At 46.5% G+C, this 17,541-nt stretch overlaps 2 protein-coding genes across 3 annotated transcripts in view; one reads left to right on the top strand and one right to left on the bottom strand.

Moving 5' to 3' along the window:
- The window catches only part of WDR33 (WD repeat domain 33), a 99,756-nt gene extending 86,690 nt beyond the window's left edge, over positions 1-13,066 (top strand). For both annotated transcript variants that reach the window (XM_068545309.1, XM_068545310.1), the window contains 6 exons: positions 2,208-2,316; positions 5,290-5,728; positions 10,102-10,265; positions 10,374-10,466; positions 11,430-11,645; positions 12,415-13,066. In XM_068545309.1, the coding sequence (XP_068401410.1) occupies positions 2,208-2,316; positions 5,290-5,728; positions 10,102-10,265; positions 10,374-10,466; positions 11,430-11,645; positions 12,415-12,644 (1,251 nt within the window). In that variant the 3' untranslated portion in view covers positions 12,645-13,066. The remainder of the gene's footprint in view (positions 1-2,207; positions 2,317-5,289; positions 5,729-10,101; positions 10,266-10,373; positions 10,467-11,429; positions 11,646-12,414) is intronic.
- A 2,665-nt stretch (positions 13,067-15,731) lies between these two features.
- SFT2D3 (SFT2 domain containing 3) lies at positions 15,732-17,012 on the bottom strand. The gene has a single exon (XM_068545312.1). It carries the CDS (start codon positions 16,984-16,986, stop codon positions 16,330-16,332), a length of 657 nt encoding a protein of 218 aa, XP_068401413.1. The 5' UTR covers positions 16,987-17,012; the 3' UTR covers positions 15,732-16,329.
- Between the last annotated feature and the right edge of the window lie 529 nt (positions 17,013-17,541).

Below are 17,541 nucleotides of genomic sequence, written 5' to 3'. Positions count from 1 at the left end.
GTGGACCAAAAGTAAGTGGGTGACTGAGTGAGCTGGTGTTGCAAGGCACTCGATTCCTGTGGAAGGGCCTGCTGTGGATGCTGTGTGTAGAACACACAACACCTCCGAGAGTCTGTAATGGGAAGGTGGCCATTGGATTCACTGAATTAAAATAACTAGATTATATGTTCCTCTTCAGCAGAACTTAAAAATGTCATACCAATGAAGAATCTGATGGCATTTGAGTTTATTTCCAGAGCTTATTGGGCACTTTTCAGAATTTAGGATGTTTAATAAATCTAGGTTTACCATCCAGAACTGTCCTAAGACTTAAAAGTAATATATGTTTTATTAATACAGAGTATATTTGTGTGTGTTTGTAATAGTTACCTACCTAACCTTATGTTAGTGAATGAACAGTTTTCATTTTGGAGGATAAAAACATAATGAACTTTAGCTATCACCTTGTGACTGAAATTATATAAACATGTCATATTCCAGAGGACAGGTCTGTTGGGGACAATTTAATAAGTTTTTATTGTGTCATATAGTAAAAGATTTTATACATGAAAAGCAAAATGTCTCTAAAAATTTAATTGACCTATAGAAATATTGGTGGCATGAGAATGGAGGATTAATATATTATAGGGCATTTCACATCTCAGAAGTTGTCTGATAAAAAGCTTTGCTTGTATTTTTCTTTTTTTTGCTTATATTTCTTACACTGATATCTGACTTTCTTCACTTTGACCAGGTCAGCTATTTATTCATTTATTTATTTATTTATATATTTATATATTATTTTTGGCTGCCTTGGGTCTTCGTTGCTGTGCACAGGCTTTCTCTAGCTGCAGCGAGCGGGGGCTACTCCTTGTTGCAGTATGCTGGCTTCTCATTGAGGTGGCTTCTCTTGTTGTAGAGCACGGGCTCCAGGCGCGCGGGCTTCAGTAGTTGTGGCACGCGGGCTCGGTAGTTGTGGCTCGCGGTCTCTAGAGCGCAGGCTTAGCAGTTGTGGTGAGGGCTTAGCTGCTCCGCGGCATGTGGGATCTTCCCAGACCAGGGCTCGACCCTGTGTCCCCTGCATTGGCAGGCAGATTCTTAACCACTGAGCCACCAGGGAAGTCCCCCAGGTCAGTTATTTAAACCGGTTGTTTTAATTGGTTAAATTTAATGGAATTGCCTTCAGGTGTTACAGTAATAGCATGAAAGATGTTGATAAGAGCTGCCCTTGAGTAAAAGGGACAAGAAACAAAGGAATATGGAAATTACTGGTATTGAGTTAATGACGGCAATTTATAACTGCAGTGCTGTAAATGAGTCCGATCAACGCTGCTCTTTCTTGTAGCTAGTTTGGAATGTGAAAGCACTTTTGCTGTTGATGGTTTTGAAACTCTGCTATTCTCATGGTAGGTCCAGTCACTAAATGCATTTTTTATATGAAGGAATGACTAGATATATATTTGATTATTTGTTTGTTTGTCAGGAGACCAGATCCAAGGTCACTGGGCAGTGTGGGGAATCTGAATTTAGACACGGCTAGGTAAAAATACAGAATATTAGGACTGGGGACAAGCTGGGGTTGCAGAGCAGCAGGTTTGCGTCAGACAGAAGCTGCAAGAGCCCACGAACCCACGTCCCGGGTAACGTAGCTGGGAAAGAGCAGTGGGTGCTGAGCACGGGGGAGTTAGACGGTAGAGGTTAGGGAGTGAAAGGAGAAAGCAGTGTGTGAACACCTTGCTCATCAGGAACCCCTTTCTTATTCTCCTGCTCCCCGCCTTTTAAACCTGCCCATAACCTCTTGAGAGGATGGATATTTTCTATAGCTGGAAAGGGGTCATGGATGCGAGAGCAGAGTTTACCTGTCCTGGCGGGTTTCCAGGTCTTTACTTTTGCTAGAAGTTCCGCCTTTGTGCAGAGTGTTGTTGTTTTATGTTATGATTTCTGATTTTCCACTGAGGTTCTTGCTTGGCATTACAAGTAAAGATCTAGCTTTAAATAAAACTTATCAGCAGGTTTAAAATATAAGTGTTTCCTTTTATTATGGTCAGAGAAGTATCTCCTTTCCCCCAATTTAATGACAATTTTGCTATAATGTCACTAGGTATATATTTACTCGTGGAAGTTTTGGGGCAACCTAGTGTTTTTAGCTTGTCACATTATGATACAATTGCTGTTCATGAAGCACAAGCCTTTGATTTCACACCCCCACTTTAAAAACATCTTTTCAGGAAGGACAGAACGCAGGCCCCCCACCCCTGATACCAGGCCTAGGGCAGCAGGGAGCACAAGGTCGCCTCCCCCCTCTTAACCCTGGACAAGGACCTGGCCCTCACAAAGGTAAATATCTGCTTGGCTGAATACGAGGTCATCTTCTATCTCCTTTGGGTAAATCTTACAATGGTTTTACTGGTAAGTAATTGATAGAATGGTCATTGGAACCTCTAGGGAAACTAAGAGCCTAGTTACCTCAGGTCATAGCTTTGTCTTATGTCGTTTTCGTAGACTCGCTTTAGTTATAGCCCAGATCCTGCCCAGAGGAAGCAGCTCCTCGCCACCACAAGTGGGCGGTGAGACCCCTGGACAGCCACCAAGAGCAGGGCCTGAGCCACAGGCCGGCCTTGTCTGTCTCCTGGGAGTGGGAGTGGTTCCTGTGCTAACAGAACGCAAGCGTATGTTTTTAGCCTCCCAGAGAGCTGAACTGTCTCAGTTTAAATTTTTGATGGGATAAAGAATTCAGAGATTTTGACGGTGTTTTTAATATCACCCCCTCCTCCCCTCAAATTGTGTCATATATTGCATTCTTTAGCTGGTTACATTGTTCTGTACCCTTTGAAAAGAAGAAAGCCATGTACCAGTGTGTTGTGCCTCAGGTTGTTGATAGTATGACAAGCACAGAGGTGAGACTTGTCAGTGTTGAGATATGAGGCTCTGTGGAAGTTGAGTCACCCCTGAGGGTTGGAAGGGGGCACGCGCAGGAGCCGCAGTCCCTGCTCTGCCGAGGTGTTCAGCTCTCACACGCGCAGGAGGAGCTGGAGCAGGCGTGTGGTGAGTGGGCAGCTACTGGGTGGAGAGTTACAGGGCGGGACTGGGAGGGAGTGTGGATGGATGGATGGAGTTGTACGTTCAGTGCGCCTTTTCACGGGGGAGCAAGCCAGAGAATCATGAGCGTTGTGGAGACGTGACTACAAAGAACTAGACCCCTTTTCATTTTTAATTGGCTAAGCCCACAGCACCTTGTGGTACATGTTAGGTTTCTTGCCCCCATTTGATCAGACTAAGAAAAGTCCTTGTCAGCATTTTCAGCCCTCGGACTTTGGGAATTTAAAGCTTAGTCCTGAATTTACATGAGTTACTAGAGGTAGGAAAGGGAGAGGTAAAGGAATTAGGAGAATGTTTATTTTAGTCTCATCGTATGGAAGTGGTGGCCAACAGGGAAAAAGAAAGAAAGCGTCAAGAACCAATCTCTGGATTTGGGGACCCTAAGAAAAGAAGTCTGTTTCCCACAAGGTACAGCCATCAGCAAACCGAGAGCCTGCCTCTCTCCCTCTCCCCAACCTTGTATCTGTCTCCACCTACTTCCCTCTCCTCCTTGCTCTTCCCCTTTTCTCTTCACCATCCCCCCCGCCCCCACCTTCCTCCTTTCTCCTCCCAGGGACCAAAGGGAGAAGGGAGAGCCGAGAAACTGGCCCTGCCATCCTTACTGGATTAACCAATGCTGCCGCCCATCACCAGGGGCCACATCCCTTCTAATTTGTAGTGGTGGGTTTCTTTCTTTGGAGGAGCCAGGGTACTTTTAAGCAGATAGAGGTAATGGGAGGATTATTATTCATAGGTAAGTTCGAATGGAATGTGTTCAGCTTCCTCAGGTCAAAGGTCTGCTGTGTCTGAGGTCACACAAAGTCCAAGCCACATGAAGTCAGAGAAGGAGCCGTCAGCGGCAGGATCACACTGAGAAGTGAGGGGCTGTTTACCAGGAGGAAAGAAGCCTGGGGTATTTGAACAAAGAGGCAACTTCGAAGGCGCTTTCCTCAGCATGGAGAGGACTGGTTTAATGGAAGGAAAGAAGGGAAGGTAGAGGGGACAGAGAAAGCTTAAAAGAAGAGAGAGTCCTTCTAGTGGTGTATTTTTATACTAAGAGTTCCAAGTTTTTTAAACATGTTGAATGGTGAGGAGGAATTGAAATGAGAAATGAGTAAAAATGAGAGAGGAAGGATGTTAGAAGGGTAAAGATTATGGCCGACTGTGCTGTAAGGAAAGGAAGCTCGTCTTGATTGCCAGGGAAAAGCAGTAAAAGGCATGAGCTGGGCAAGTGGAGGAATTTCATTTTTAAAAGTTAGTTGTTTTAGAAGCAAGAGTGTCCCTTTGCTATCTACTTTAAAAAAAATATTTGATTTAAATTGTATGTTGACAGAAAATAGGTGTACATTTACAATGGCTGCAGTAATCATTCAGTAGCCAGGAAAACAAATCCCTTCAAAGTAAACTAAGTGTAATTGGCCGCTTTCCATTTTTATTCAGTACTCTGAATATATTACATATATTAAAATATTTTTAAAAAATCTTTAGTGGGTTTCCAAACTCTTATCTGCAAAGAATGGTGATGATATTATAGACGAGGGATATCATTCACAGAAAGGGACAGAAAAAGTGTTTATATAAACCCTGAAACTGAAGTACAGCAAGGCTGTTTGGTCACCAAGCAGTTATTAGAGAGGCCCATGCTTCCATGTACCTTACAGAGGATTTTGTTAAGAATCAAAGTATGAGTTAACAAATCAAGTTAAATGAACTAGGAGTTAAAGGAGAGACATCATGGCAGTGTAGGCCTGTGGCCCTGTGGTGAGCTTGCGGGCTTTTACAAATGCAGAGGTGAATTCCTTGTACTTGGCTTCCCGACTTTCAGCATGAATTTTCCCTGTTGCCTTCTCCCTGGGTATGGGGAGTGGGCCCAACAAAAACACTGAAGGAATGGGGGCAGGAAGGGAAGCTCGTTCTTATGCCTGTGAGGCTCTCTTGTGTTTTCTAAATGAATCTTCACATCAACTGAGTTGCTGATCTCATTTGAGATTAAATATTTGCCCGAGGTCGAGTTGCTTAGCTAATGAGTGATGAAATCTGCACCCCCAGAACCCTTGTTCTTTTCATCATATGATGCCTTAGGGACGTTTGTCTCCTAAGTATGCTGGGAACCAAAGAGGGAAAACATTCTCAATAAAAGAATGCATTCTGAAATTTTAAGATGCTGAAAATCAGATCTGCGTTGGCAGGATTCCTGGAAGATAAGGTAAAAATCAGTTTTGTTTCCTTTAGGTGACTCACGTGGTCCTCCGAACCATCACATGGGCCCAATGTCAGAGAGACGGCACGAGCAGAGCAGCGGGCCCGAGCATGGTCCCGAGAGGGGTCCTTTCCGGGGCGGCCAGGACTGCAGGGGTCCCCCTGATAGGCGCGGCCCTCACCCCGACTTCCCCGATGACTTCAGCAGACCAGATGACTTCCACCCCGACAAGCGCTTTGGCCACCGGTTACGTGAATTTGAGGGGCGAGGAGGACCTTTACCGCAAGAAGAGAAGTGGAGGCGTGGGGGCCCTGGGCCTCCGTTTCCTCCTGATCACAGGGAGTTCAGTGAGGGGGATGGCCGGGGCGCGGCCCGGGGCCCTCCAGGGGCGTGGGAAGGCCGCAGACCTGGAGACGAACGCTTCCCCCGGGATCCTGAGGACCCACGGTTTCGAGGGCGCAGAGAAGAAAGGTGGGATGGATACTTCGTGGGTCCGTTTCTTCTTCCCTGGAGCTTTCCACCTGTTCTCTCCACAAAAGTCTCTTTCCTCTCTCACTTGGGGAGAGAGTACCCTCCCTCCTCTAGGCTTTGTGTTTAGACTTAAAAATATATATATGCCTTTAACATTTATGTGGTTCTTTTTTGTCTCTACAATTCAGAAATCTTTTTTCTTTTTGCTTATTTCTTGGTCCTTTTAAACAGATAGGTGGGCAGTGTACTGTAGAGTTTCTTGGATTTGAATAGAAATCTCCAGGTTCTCTTGGTTAGAATGACGAAATATGAGACAGATATCTAGATTGAGAATAAAGGAATTATTGAGTAGATAGTTTCTGTGTAATTGCCTAAAGATCTTAACAAAATCCAATTAAACTGGAAAATAATCTTGCTATTAAATTAGGTTGAGGTCAGGCTTGAACACTCAACTTGCTTGGGGTAACAAAAGGAATAGAAGTAGGGGGAAAAAAACAAGAATTAGTGAGAGCTCAAGTGAGACTCAGAATAATCAATGAGATAATAATTGAGTATTTACCTTGTGCCAGATGTTACTTCATTTAACTGTTAGAGTGAGTTGTGAGACAGGTGTTCCCGTCAGCATTTACAGATAAGGGATGACACGGAGAGTCAGAGCAGTTTCTTGACTTTGGAAGGCCCCATAGGTGGTAAGTGGAAGAGCAGCTTCAGGCCTGGGCCGTCCGACTGCAGTGCCCAAGCTGTGCTGTCCAGCACTCCCGCCTTTCCTGCCCCAGTCCTCTCTCCTGCGTCTTTTCCCGTCATACTTCTCATGCCTGTCGCTTGCAGGTATTTGAGGTAAGGGTTGGCAATCTCCGTTCTCACGGTGTGCGTTAGAAAAGAGTGGCTGATAAAATGGCCAGGGAGGGTGAGCTAGAGGGGTTAAAGGAAGCAGCTGTCGGGGGAGTTTTTAATAAAAAGAGTTAAGAGCGCTCGCAATGACATCCGAGTGTTCACAAGTCTGCAGGAACCTCGTTTCCAATGGCTTTGGCATCAACATAACTTTCATGGAGTTCTTGAATCTCTGCATCTTGTGCAAAGTTTCAGATTTTACTGTGCTTCAGTTTGTCGTATTTCGTCTGTCAGTGACAGACCCACACCTAGACTCTTATGCTGTTTCCAGCTTGTGCTCCTCTTCAGATGTGCCAAACACGTCCTGTCCACGTTGTGCTTGCTTTTTCCTTTGCCTGGAGCGCAGTCTCCCGGATGTTTGTGGCTCACTCCACTTAGGTCTCTCCTCCTGTTCCTTTATTTTGCCCTGCTTTATATTTCTGCATAGCACTTAGCACTGCCTGACATTAAGTGGTATACTTACTTCTGTATTACTTGTAGCTCCCAGAAGCACGGCAGCTTCCTGAAGGCAGGTCCTCAGAAACTAGAGCAGTAGTGGTGACGCCCTGTAGGTGCTCAGTAACTGCTGAATAAATGAATCTGTTAAAGGGGGCGATGTATTTGACAGGGGTCAGTTCATTAGGAGGTGTGCTACTCAGCTTGGGCTGCCGTAACAAATACCACGGACTGGGGGGCTTAGACAACAGAAGTCAATTTGCTCACAGTACTGGAGGCTGGAAGTCCCAGATCCAGGCCTAGCAATTTGCTCACAGTACTGGAGGTTGGAAGTCCCAGATCCAGGCCCAGCAGGGTGGGTTTCTGGTGAGGCTCCTCTTCCTGGCTTGCAGACAGCCACCGTCTCCCTCTGTCCTTGCATGACGGAAAGAGAGTGAGCAAGCTCTTGCTGGCATCTCTTCTTACAAGGGCGCTAAGCCCACCCTGGGGCCCCACGCTCAGAACCTCATCTAACCTAAGTAGCTCTCAAAGGCCCGTTTCCAAAGCCACCTCGGGGGAGAGGGCTTCAACATACGAATTTGGTGCAGGGGACGCAAACGTTTAGTCCGTAACAGGAACTGTTTTCTAATGAGGGCGCATGAGAGTCCCCCTGGCCTTTTGTAGCTAGGGCAGTCGTATAGTGGCTGCCTGGACAAGAAAAGAGTCCTGCCGTGTTTGGGGAGTCTTCCCCGAATCTGTCTCAGGGCAGTAGTGCCCTCTGCTGATACGCTTCAGTTCCACGCTCACCTTAGGTGGTTATTTCAGCCAGCGTCTGGGTCACACCCCCTTTGCTTGCAGGAGCATATGGCTCATTAAGTTACCTCAGGACAAGAAGGGTATTAAAAAGGTAGCTAGTAGCTGGAACGGTGGAGTGAAAAAAGGAAAGCTCTTTTTACAGTAAAACACCAAGTTACAAATGGAGGAGGGGTGATAGAATTAGAAAACCACTTCTTTTAAGCACCCAGTGTCATAATTGATCCAGGCAAGGATCATCAGTGGATGCTAAAAGCCACTGAGTCAAAAGATTTGTGGAGAATCAGGATATTCGCATGCTGCCAAAGTATCACCCTACAGATTACTTAATTGCAAAGGAGGAAATGTACCTTTGCAATAATGAAGTTTTGTTGCCATACCACTTTTGCATCATAAACAATGGGACAGACTGGCATCCCTGTGAAGACGTTTTGCCAGAAGTGTTTCACCTGGAATCTAATCATGAGGAGGCAATCACGTGAATTCAAATTGTGGAACGTTCTGTAAAACGATCCATTTCGAAGGATGGGTCCTTCAAAAATGTTGGGGCCTATCTCAGTAAAAATTAAAAAATAAATAAATAAATAAGTAAAGTCGAGGTCATGAAAGATAAAACACAGGAGGGGGACTGTTCTAGATTAAGGTAGACCAGAGACGTGACCCCTAAATAATAGTGTGTGATGATGACTGAAATCTATAAAGACAACTGTAAAAGGACGTTTTGAGGACAATTGGAGAAATTCAAGTTGGACTGTATATTAAATAATATTACATACTATTTAGAGTGATAGTAGTGTTACTATGTAGGAGAAAGTCCTTGTTCTTAGAAGAAACTTACTGAAGGATTTAGGGGTGAGGCATCATGTCTCAACTGGTTTTGAAATGGTTTAGAAAATGAATTTATAAATAGATGGATAGAGAAAAGACAAAGGCTCATGTGGCAGAATCTTAAGAACTGAGTAATTAATCGCAGTGAAGGATGTATGGGCATTTGTTGCTCTATACTTCCATCTTTACTGTAAGTTTGAAATTTTTCGAAATAAAATGTTGGAGTAAAATATAACTGAGTGGAAACTCAGGAAAAAGCAGAAGGCCTGGCCTGAGAGGAAGCCACGAGCAGGCAGTTCATGCAGATGGCCCAGGCCCTTTCCCCCTTCTGATCCTTTCTCGTTTCCATGGCCCCTCTTGGGTGTTCACGCACCTTTCCTGCTGGCAGGCCCCTGTTCCTGCTTCCCCACAGGCTTCTGCTACAGCTCTGGCACCCCCTCATTAATGGTCCTGCTTCAGTAACACTCCTGGCTGACTTAGTTTCCCAGTTCCAGGATTTCTGAGAGGTGGTGAAATTGTCCACCAGCCCAGGCACCAGGTTGCCAGCTTGCCAGCGGGTGGGCTACCCATAAGCCAGAGGCCCTACCAGTACACCAGTCAGCTGTGGTCTGGGGCCATTGGTGAAGTTCATGGCCACCAGGCCTGCCCCTGAGTAGAGGTGGGCCGGGGCAGATGGCAGAGCAGATGCCCCAAAACAAGTTGGGTACAGTTAGCAGGCATGAATCTGTGCCCCCCTTTTTTCTGATTATATAAGTAATAGCCATTATAAAAACATAAACGGTAATATGAAAAGTATTTGGGAGGCAATGGTAAAGAGCCTGGGCTGGGTGTCAAGACTGGCTGAGTTCAAATCCCAACACTTACTGTGTGTCCTTAAGTAAATGACTTAACCTCTCTGAGCCCCAATGTACACATGGGTAGAATAGTAGTGTCAGTTTCTTTTCTTTTTTTTTTTTTTTCTTTCCATTTTTTGGTGTGCTGCATGGCATGCGGGATCTTAGTTCCCTGACCAGGGATCGAACCCCATGCCCCCTGCCATGGAAGCACGGAGTCTTAACCACTGGACTGCCAGGGAAGTAATAGTGTCAGCTTCATAAGGTGGTTGTGAGGATAAAATGAAATGAAATAATACATGTAAAGCACTTGGCATGATATAAGCACCTAAAAAATGCTCACTGCTATTATTCCTAAAAGCCTAAAACAAAGTTAAAATAACCCTACATTCTGGTACTTTGCCCTCTTGCCTGTTTTTACGTGCCATATTGGGATTGTAAAATGGGTACTTAAAAAAATACATACTTTTATTTTGTTTTTCTCCCATTTAACATTGTATCATATTTTCTCACATCATTATGCTTCTTTGAAACATGAACTGAGGACTACAAGGTGTTCCATTAGGTGGATATTCTGTTGTTTTTCCCTAACAGCTTCAGACGAGGAGCCCCCCCGAGACATGAGGGCCGTGCTCCCCCCAGAGGAAGGGATGGTTTTCCTGGTCCCGAAGACTTCGGACCAGAGGAGAATTTTGATGCTTCTGATGAAACAGCCCGAGGAAGAGATCTCAGAGGTCGAGGTCGGGGTACCCCACGAGGTGAGCTGAGAACCCCGGGTCTGGGAAGGACGGGGGTGGAGAGGTGGGTTGTTGTGGACACCCCTGAAATAGTCTGTGAGTGCGGCGTTGCTGTGTTCTATTGTGTAGGAGGAAGGAAGGGTTTACTTCCCACTCCTGATGAGTTCCCTCGCTTTGAAGGAGGTCGGAAACCAGACTCCTGGGATGGAAATAGAGAGCCAGGTAAGGCAGTAGAGCTGCTTGTGGCTTCGGGTCCCACAGTTCACAGAGTGTGGTCTGAGGACTCTCCCAGGGCTCCACTGGGTTCTCTCTCTCTTTTTTTTTTTTTAATTAATTAATTAATTTATGACTGTGTTGGGTCTTCGTTTCTGTGTGAGGGCTTTCTCTAGTTGCGGAAAGCGGGGGCCACTCTTCATCACGGTGCGCGGGCCTCTCACTATCGCGGCCTCTCTTGTTGCGGAGCACAGGCTCTAGACGCACAGGCTCAGTAATTGTGGCTCACGGGCCCAGCTGCTCTGCGGCATGTGGGATCCTCCCAGACCAGGGCTCGAACCCGTGTCCCCTGCATTGGCAGGCAGACTCTCAACCCCTGCGCCACCAGGGAAACCCCTGGGTTCTCTCTTTAGCGACTCACCTCTCCGTGGCAGGCTGGATTGTCTTCAACCCACATCTTCAACCCACAGTGTAGACTGAATGCAGGAGCAGATGGGAGAACCCAGCTTTCTCCTACTGAGCCAGATATTAAAGAGATTTGTCTAAATACCACTCTTTTCACTAAATTGTTTTGTTTTTGGAAAATATAGTTAAATGAACTAAAGTTTTCTCAGTCTTCATTTCTGACATGGCAAATGTAGTTAGAACTCTCATAAATGAATTCTCTTTGGGATCCTCAATAATTTTTAAGAGTGTAAAGACACTCTGAAACTAAAAAGTCTGAGAACCACTTTTCTGGTCCTTCCCTGCCTCCTGTTTCAGGAGGTACATTGGTTTCTAATCTTGACCCTTTTTGTGTACTCATGACGTGACTAGGTATTCAGGAAATGTTTCTTGCATGAGTGAATATTGGTTTTCGGGTTGCCACTTATTCTTAGCAGTATAATTCCTGTCTGCTTTTAGTCACACTGTGCTTTAATAGAATGAGATGGTCAGACTCTTAGCCCTCTGGGTCTGTGTTTTCTGTATTAGGGCCAGGTCATGAACACTTCCGTGATGCTCCCCGCCCTGATCATCCCCCTCACGACGGGCATTCCCCAGCTAGCAGAGAACGGTCCTCTTCTCTCCAAGGCATGGACATGGCATCCCTACCACCCCGAAAGCGCCCCTGGCATGATGGGCCAGGAACCTCTGAGCATAGAGAAATGGAAGCCCCAGGGGGTCCTTCTGAGGATCGAGGAGGCAAAGGTAAGTGAGGCCGGTGATTTCAGCTCAGGATCTACGGATGCCACAGCCCTGCCAAGAAGGCTGCAGGGGTCACGGGAAGCCTCATCTCCAGGCCAGCCCCATCCCAGTGTGTGCCTGTTCTGTCTGTCCCCGACTGGGGTACTGGGGGTCCTTTCTCCACTCTACCCTCCAGGGCTTCGACTGTTCAAAGGCACGTGCTCCCAGCTGCGGTACAGCCAGTGGGAGCTCTCGGTGGGTGACTGCAAGCTGAGCCTCTAGGCAGTTCTCCTCCCCTTGCTTCCAGGAATCTCTGGTTTGTTCGCATTTTCCACTCCAGCGCTCTTTCAGATTGCCCCGGTGCTTTCTCTGCTGATCTGTGAGACTCTTGCTCTAACCGGCAAATGTGCTCTCTGGTAGTGGCTGCTCTGATCCCTTGAAGGGTGTCCCCAGTGGCAGCAAGAATTGTCCTCTCTCAGGTTCTGTGGTTTTTTTTTTTTAAGTCTGAACCCAGGAGGAATTCGGCTTATGCCCAGAGTCACAAAGACTTTGGGGAGTATGGTCTGGAAAGGGTTTTCTTTTCAGGGGGGGCAGGAGTGAGATGGTGGTCCAGAAAAGCAGAGGCACAGCTTTCAGTGCTCTGAGGGCTGTGCTCATGCCCTCAGAACTCTTGTTTTTTAAAAAAAAGAAGTGTTCCACTGTCTGTCATCATAGAGTAAAAGTTTGTACCAGGAGTTGTTAACAGTCTCTGATGGAAAAAAAAGTCACATGTAAAACCATTGTTTCATTTCAGGCCGAGGGGGCCCCGGACCTTCTCAGAGAGTGCCAAAGTCCGGACGTTCCAGCTCCTTGGATGGAGATCACCATGATGGATACCACAGAGATGAACCTTTTGGGGGCCCTCCAGGCAGTGGTACCCCTTCTAGAGGGGGCCGGAGTGGCAGTAACTGGGGTAGAGGGAGTAACATGAACTCTGGCCCGCCAAGGCGAGGAGCTTCAAGGGGGGGTGGAAGGGGTCGGTAGAAGTTGGGGCTCAATACCCCTTGGCCTCTCTGGACAGTATTTAAGAACTTCTGTGGACTTTCCAAGAGAAACAAAAGGAAACCTGCACCGTGTAGCCCTGAACTCTTTCTGGAGCAGCAGGATCCCAGGAGCCCCTGATGTCTTCAAGGTGAAGAGACTGCTGCCAGAGTAGCTGGCTACCCAGAGTAGCTGGCCTTGTTTTGTCCTGTCCGCCCAAATTGCCCTAAATCCCACGTGGGCTTGTGAAGATAAGAGCTGGAATTTTTTGTTTTTTTTTTTAAAGTGTCACAAGACATGGAACCTCCACAAATTTAAGTTCATGTCCAATTGGAAATTTGTTTCTATATGTACAGTTTGTCAGAGAAAAAGTTGTTTTTGTATGAATACAGAATGTGATTTACGCAAGAATTAACAGAAAACAACTAGTCGTCAAGTGCTTGCCTTAAGGAAACCCTTAGCTTCCATTGCATCCGGTCTGCTGAGGGGTGTACAATTATTGCTTATATTTGTGAGCATACTTGATGGGAATCTCTAAGTCATCTAAAGTCATCTGTGAACTTTTTGTTTTTAAACAAATTCTTATCTAGCCATTCTGTCACACTTATTTTTGTAGTAGAGTGAGAAATACTTCAAAACTATAACAAGGTTTGAAGTAGATTCAAAGCCTTATTATTAGTTGGATCTACTGTGGCAGATGGAAAATTATACACCGGAGAAAAAAAAAAATCTGGATGTCCAAGTAGGGGTCTTCCTTGGCTGCATCTCCTAGTAATCACACCTTAGACCTGAATTGCCTTTTTCTGATGAGAGGAACTTGACATAAACCAGAAATCAACTACACATACCTTCTGAATACTGTAAATCATTTCACAAATTGTTCTAAGTTGAAAAGGAATGGATCAAAGTATCTCTTAAAACAGTTTTGCAAAACTTAAATAATTTCTTCCTCTTCCACACTAGCTATGTGGAAACACCAATCTTTAAGGCAGAGGATTGTTCCAACTTAAAGCCAGGAAGTTCTCATCCACAACAAATTCCTTTAGTTTTAAATAAATGGAACATTTGGCCCAGTTTGAATTGAAAGCCAAAAGTTCAGTTTGAGATAACCCCAGCATACTTTGTATACTGACCGCTTACTTTGTTTTTATAAAAAGAAAGCTTTTATTATTCAAAGGACTGTCCTGTGGCCACCCTAACGTCTCATTACTTTGCCAGCTTCAGTTTGGCATAGGAGAAAAGTTTCCTTGACAGATTTAGTGGTGCTGGAAAGTGTCAGTAGTTGCTTAGGAAAGGGATACTGACATAGTTGGAGAGTATATAAAAAATTCCCAACTGATTCTCCATTAATTTAAAAAATGGTAAGTGCTAAGTTATCTCTGCAGATAAAATGTTGACCACACACACACACTGCTTTTTTAGGGTGTTAGAACCTAGAGACTACAAGAGATTTTCTCTTTACTTTGCGATTTAAAACATCCTATTGATCAGCACTTTGCTCTAAACACATGTTTAGGAGACTCAGGATTGCTTTAGGTTTGAGGATATTCTTTATTTGCCCTCCACTGGCATAGCTTAAAAAGAAGTTGTAATCAAATTCTAAGAAGCTAAAAAGGGATCCAGAGAGCAAACCCATACAGAGATTTAGGCTCCTTTTTTCTGAGATTTATGTGGTAAGAACTTTATCGTAACATTCCAAGGCTTTAACTTGAAAAACACAGTACCTCAGTAAGCAGATAACCAGATCACATTTTGAGGATGAATTCATTTAGAGAAAACTGAAAACTCAATGCATTACTTAGTAAGTGATGCATTTTAAAGTATCACTGTCCAAATACATACAAGATGTTGTGCTTTGAATTTTATAAAAGCTTAGATTTCCAAACAAACAGTGAATTCTTGAAAAAATGTTGGGAAAACAATTTTTAAAAATACAGTAGCATGAACATAAAAGTCAACACTGTGAAATCTTCAGCCATGCAAACTGTAGAGAAATCTAGAACTAGAATGCAGATTTAACGGGGGGGTAGAAAGAGCAGCCAATGGTACAAGTTTTCCAGTCAAAAAATAAATCACTCCCCGAAAACAGTGGATTTGCTTTTTACAAACACCCCCTTGGTTGCTCCTCTTGAGGTAGGTAACCCTATTTACTGAGAGGGGAACAAGGCAGCATTCTTAGAGAATATGGGGGGCTGGGGTAAGTCTACAGTGTGGATGTTGGTCACTTTAGTGTCCACTTCTTGGAACAGGGCTTAGGACACTGATAAAAATCTAAATTTTGAGGTTGGACAAAGGGGCAAGGCTCTACTGCTGCCTGACAGCCAGTTTCGGCAACACTGGAATCCAGCCCCAGGAGACAGTTATTTTCAAATCATGCAATCCAACATACAGAAAAGTGGTTCACAACCTTAGCTGGAAAAGGAATCATCTGGAGAGCTCAGAAAAAATGCTGATGCCTGGCTCCCACCCCCACCCCCGCAGAGACGGACTGAGTTGATCTGAGGTTTGAGTCCTCAAGTAATTCTCATGTGAACGGAGAACCACTGGCATAGGATTTAAACATTTTAAATAGTTTACTTCCTAGTTAATATACAGCTAGTGAGAAAACGTGTAGTTTTCTGGACTCATCAGAATATTGAGCCCATACTTTCTGGCAATAAATTAAGGTAAGTAATAAGGTCCTAAACAAAAGTTAAGTGCTAAACCTAAAATGAAGGAAATTTGGCAATTACGATATGAAAAGCACCTTGCATTGCATGAAGATCAGACTGTAAAGTGTAAATTATAGTTAAAAAGCAGATCATAAAATTAGGAATGAAAAATTAGGCCTTGTAGAAATCCATGGTTTCAATCAGATAGGGAAACCGCACGTAGAATCATCTGTCTCCCAGGAGTCCCCTAGCTCAGTTCTGCCCACGGACCTCTCACAGCCATTTACATGCACCTTACTGGGTACTTCTTACTGGATGCTTCTTGGTCCATCGCTTTCCTCATCTAATACAGAACCAATTTTCCTTTAATTTTATAAGGCACCATGTTTACAACTCCACTGAAAGTAGAAAAAACTGAGATAAACCGTCTTAACTAAAGTACTTTTAAAAATTCCGGTGGCTAAAGTCGGTATTTATTTTGATAACTCTTATGGATCCACTCACGTTGAAGAATACGGAAAAATAATTTCCAAGAACCGAGGAGAACAAGTTTACTGTAGCTACTACAGTCTACCACTGGGTTTTTTAAAGTGACAAAACGTGGAACAGAAGTCTGAGAAAAGTAATAAGGGCAGTTAATTAAAACGGAAGAGCTAGTGTTCTTTTTCTTTTTCAGCTGAGGGTAATCTAAGACCACGGTTAACGCAAAAGCAATTTATCATAAATGCTTCACAGTATGTCACCAACTCAAGGACAAAATTTAGTTCTCATAGCACCTGCTGCCGAGTATAGCACAAAACGCTGAACTTGAGGAGCTTCCGAAACAGCTCATGTCTCAGTTTTCCAACAGCTGCTCAGTTTACAGATTTCGCTGGCACAGTAAAAGGGCAGCCTTTGCCCCGCGCGCTCTGGGAACGGCGGGCGCAGTCCTTGGCATGGCGAGCGAAGGGCCCCTGGGCCGGCTGCGTGTGGTTTCCCGACGGCGCGTCCCGGGGCCGGCCTCTGCGTCCTTTCCGACGGCGCGGGCCCCGGGCCTCTCACACGGGGAGCGCCTTGGCGAGAGTGGCGCCCGGGCCCAGGCGCCCGAGCGTCAGGCGCAGCGCGGTGCCCGCGCCGCGGGGCAGCAGTCCCAGCAGCACGGCGAGCAGCGCGGCCACCTGCGCGCAGGCGCCCAGCGCCGTGAGTAACGTGCTGCGCAGGCCCAGCGCCGCGTACAGCGTAGCGCCCAGCGCGGCCACGTAGAGCAGCGCGGGCCGCGACGGCGCCTCCTCGCCGCGCAGCAGGCGTCCGCACGCCGCACCGCCTCGCAGGAGTGTGCCGCCCGCTAGCGCCAGCGCCGAGCCCAGCGACCACAGCAGCGCGAACTTGCGGGCGCGCAGCAGCAACACGGGCGCGTAGAGTGCGGCCAGGCCGAAGCAGAGCGCGGCCAGCAGCAGGCACACGCCGCTCGCCGCCAGCCGCTGAAAGCGCGTCACGCTCGGCATGCACGTCGGTCCCGCCGCCGTCGCCGGCTCCGCGGAGCTCCGCGCCCATGTCCAGCGCAGGCCCGCGCGGCCGAGCCACGCCCCCGCCGGCCCGGCCCCGGTCGTGGGCTCCTCCGCTTCTCCCGCGGCGAGCAGCGGCTCCGCGGCCCCCTGCCCGCCCGCTTTCCCCTGCGCCAGATACTCCTGCAGTTGGCGGTGGAGGTCCGCCATCTTGGGCGGGGGCGCCGGGGAGGAGAGGGCTGCCGCCCACTTCCGGTTTTGCTCGGTCGCCGTTGGAAGCGGCTCGGCCCTCGGTCGGCTTCGGCGGAAGGGGCGGGGCCTGCGGCTCCGCGGCTGCGGCTGCAGCTGCCTCAGCTGGCCCCGGGGCTGGGGGCTCTGCTGGTCCCTGTGCGTTTACCCTGCTAGCCCCGGACCTTGTCCTGTGTCCGGTGTAGGCTCTGTGAGGGCCTGGATAAATCATGGCAGCATTAAAAGTTAGTTGGGGGGCGTGAGTCGGTGTGGTTATAAAAGAACTTGAAGGAAACTTAACGTGTCTTGACCTTATGGATGTCAGTATCTTGTGATACTGTGTTACAGCTTTTCAAGATGTTGCTATTGGGGGAAAATGGGGAAAGGGTACACGGGATCTACATATTTCTTAAAACCATACCAATCTATGTCAATAAATTTAATGTTTTTAGAAGCTCAGACTGCAGGTCTTAGGTGGTTTCTTTGGGAAAGCTACAGAGGTGAAGAAGAGTTAACCCCCCACTCCCACCAATTGGC

This window comes from Eschrichtius robustus, chromosome 5, assembly GCF_028021215.1.
Source record: "Eschrichtius robustus isolate mEscRob2 chromosome 5, mEscRob2.pri, whole genome shotgun sequence".
NCBI lineage: Eukaryota > Metazoa > Chordata > Mammalia > Artiodactyla > Eschrichtiidae > Eschrichtius > Eschrichtius robustus.
This window is presented reverse-complemented; position numbering and strand designations above follow the sequence as displayed.

Bases quoted from the DNA above. Each gene is read 5' to 3' on its own strand.
- SFT2D3 (XM_068545312.1), bottom strand. From the start codon at position 16,986: ATGGCGGACCTCCACCGCCAACTGCAGGAGTATCTGGCGCAGGGGAAA.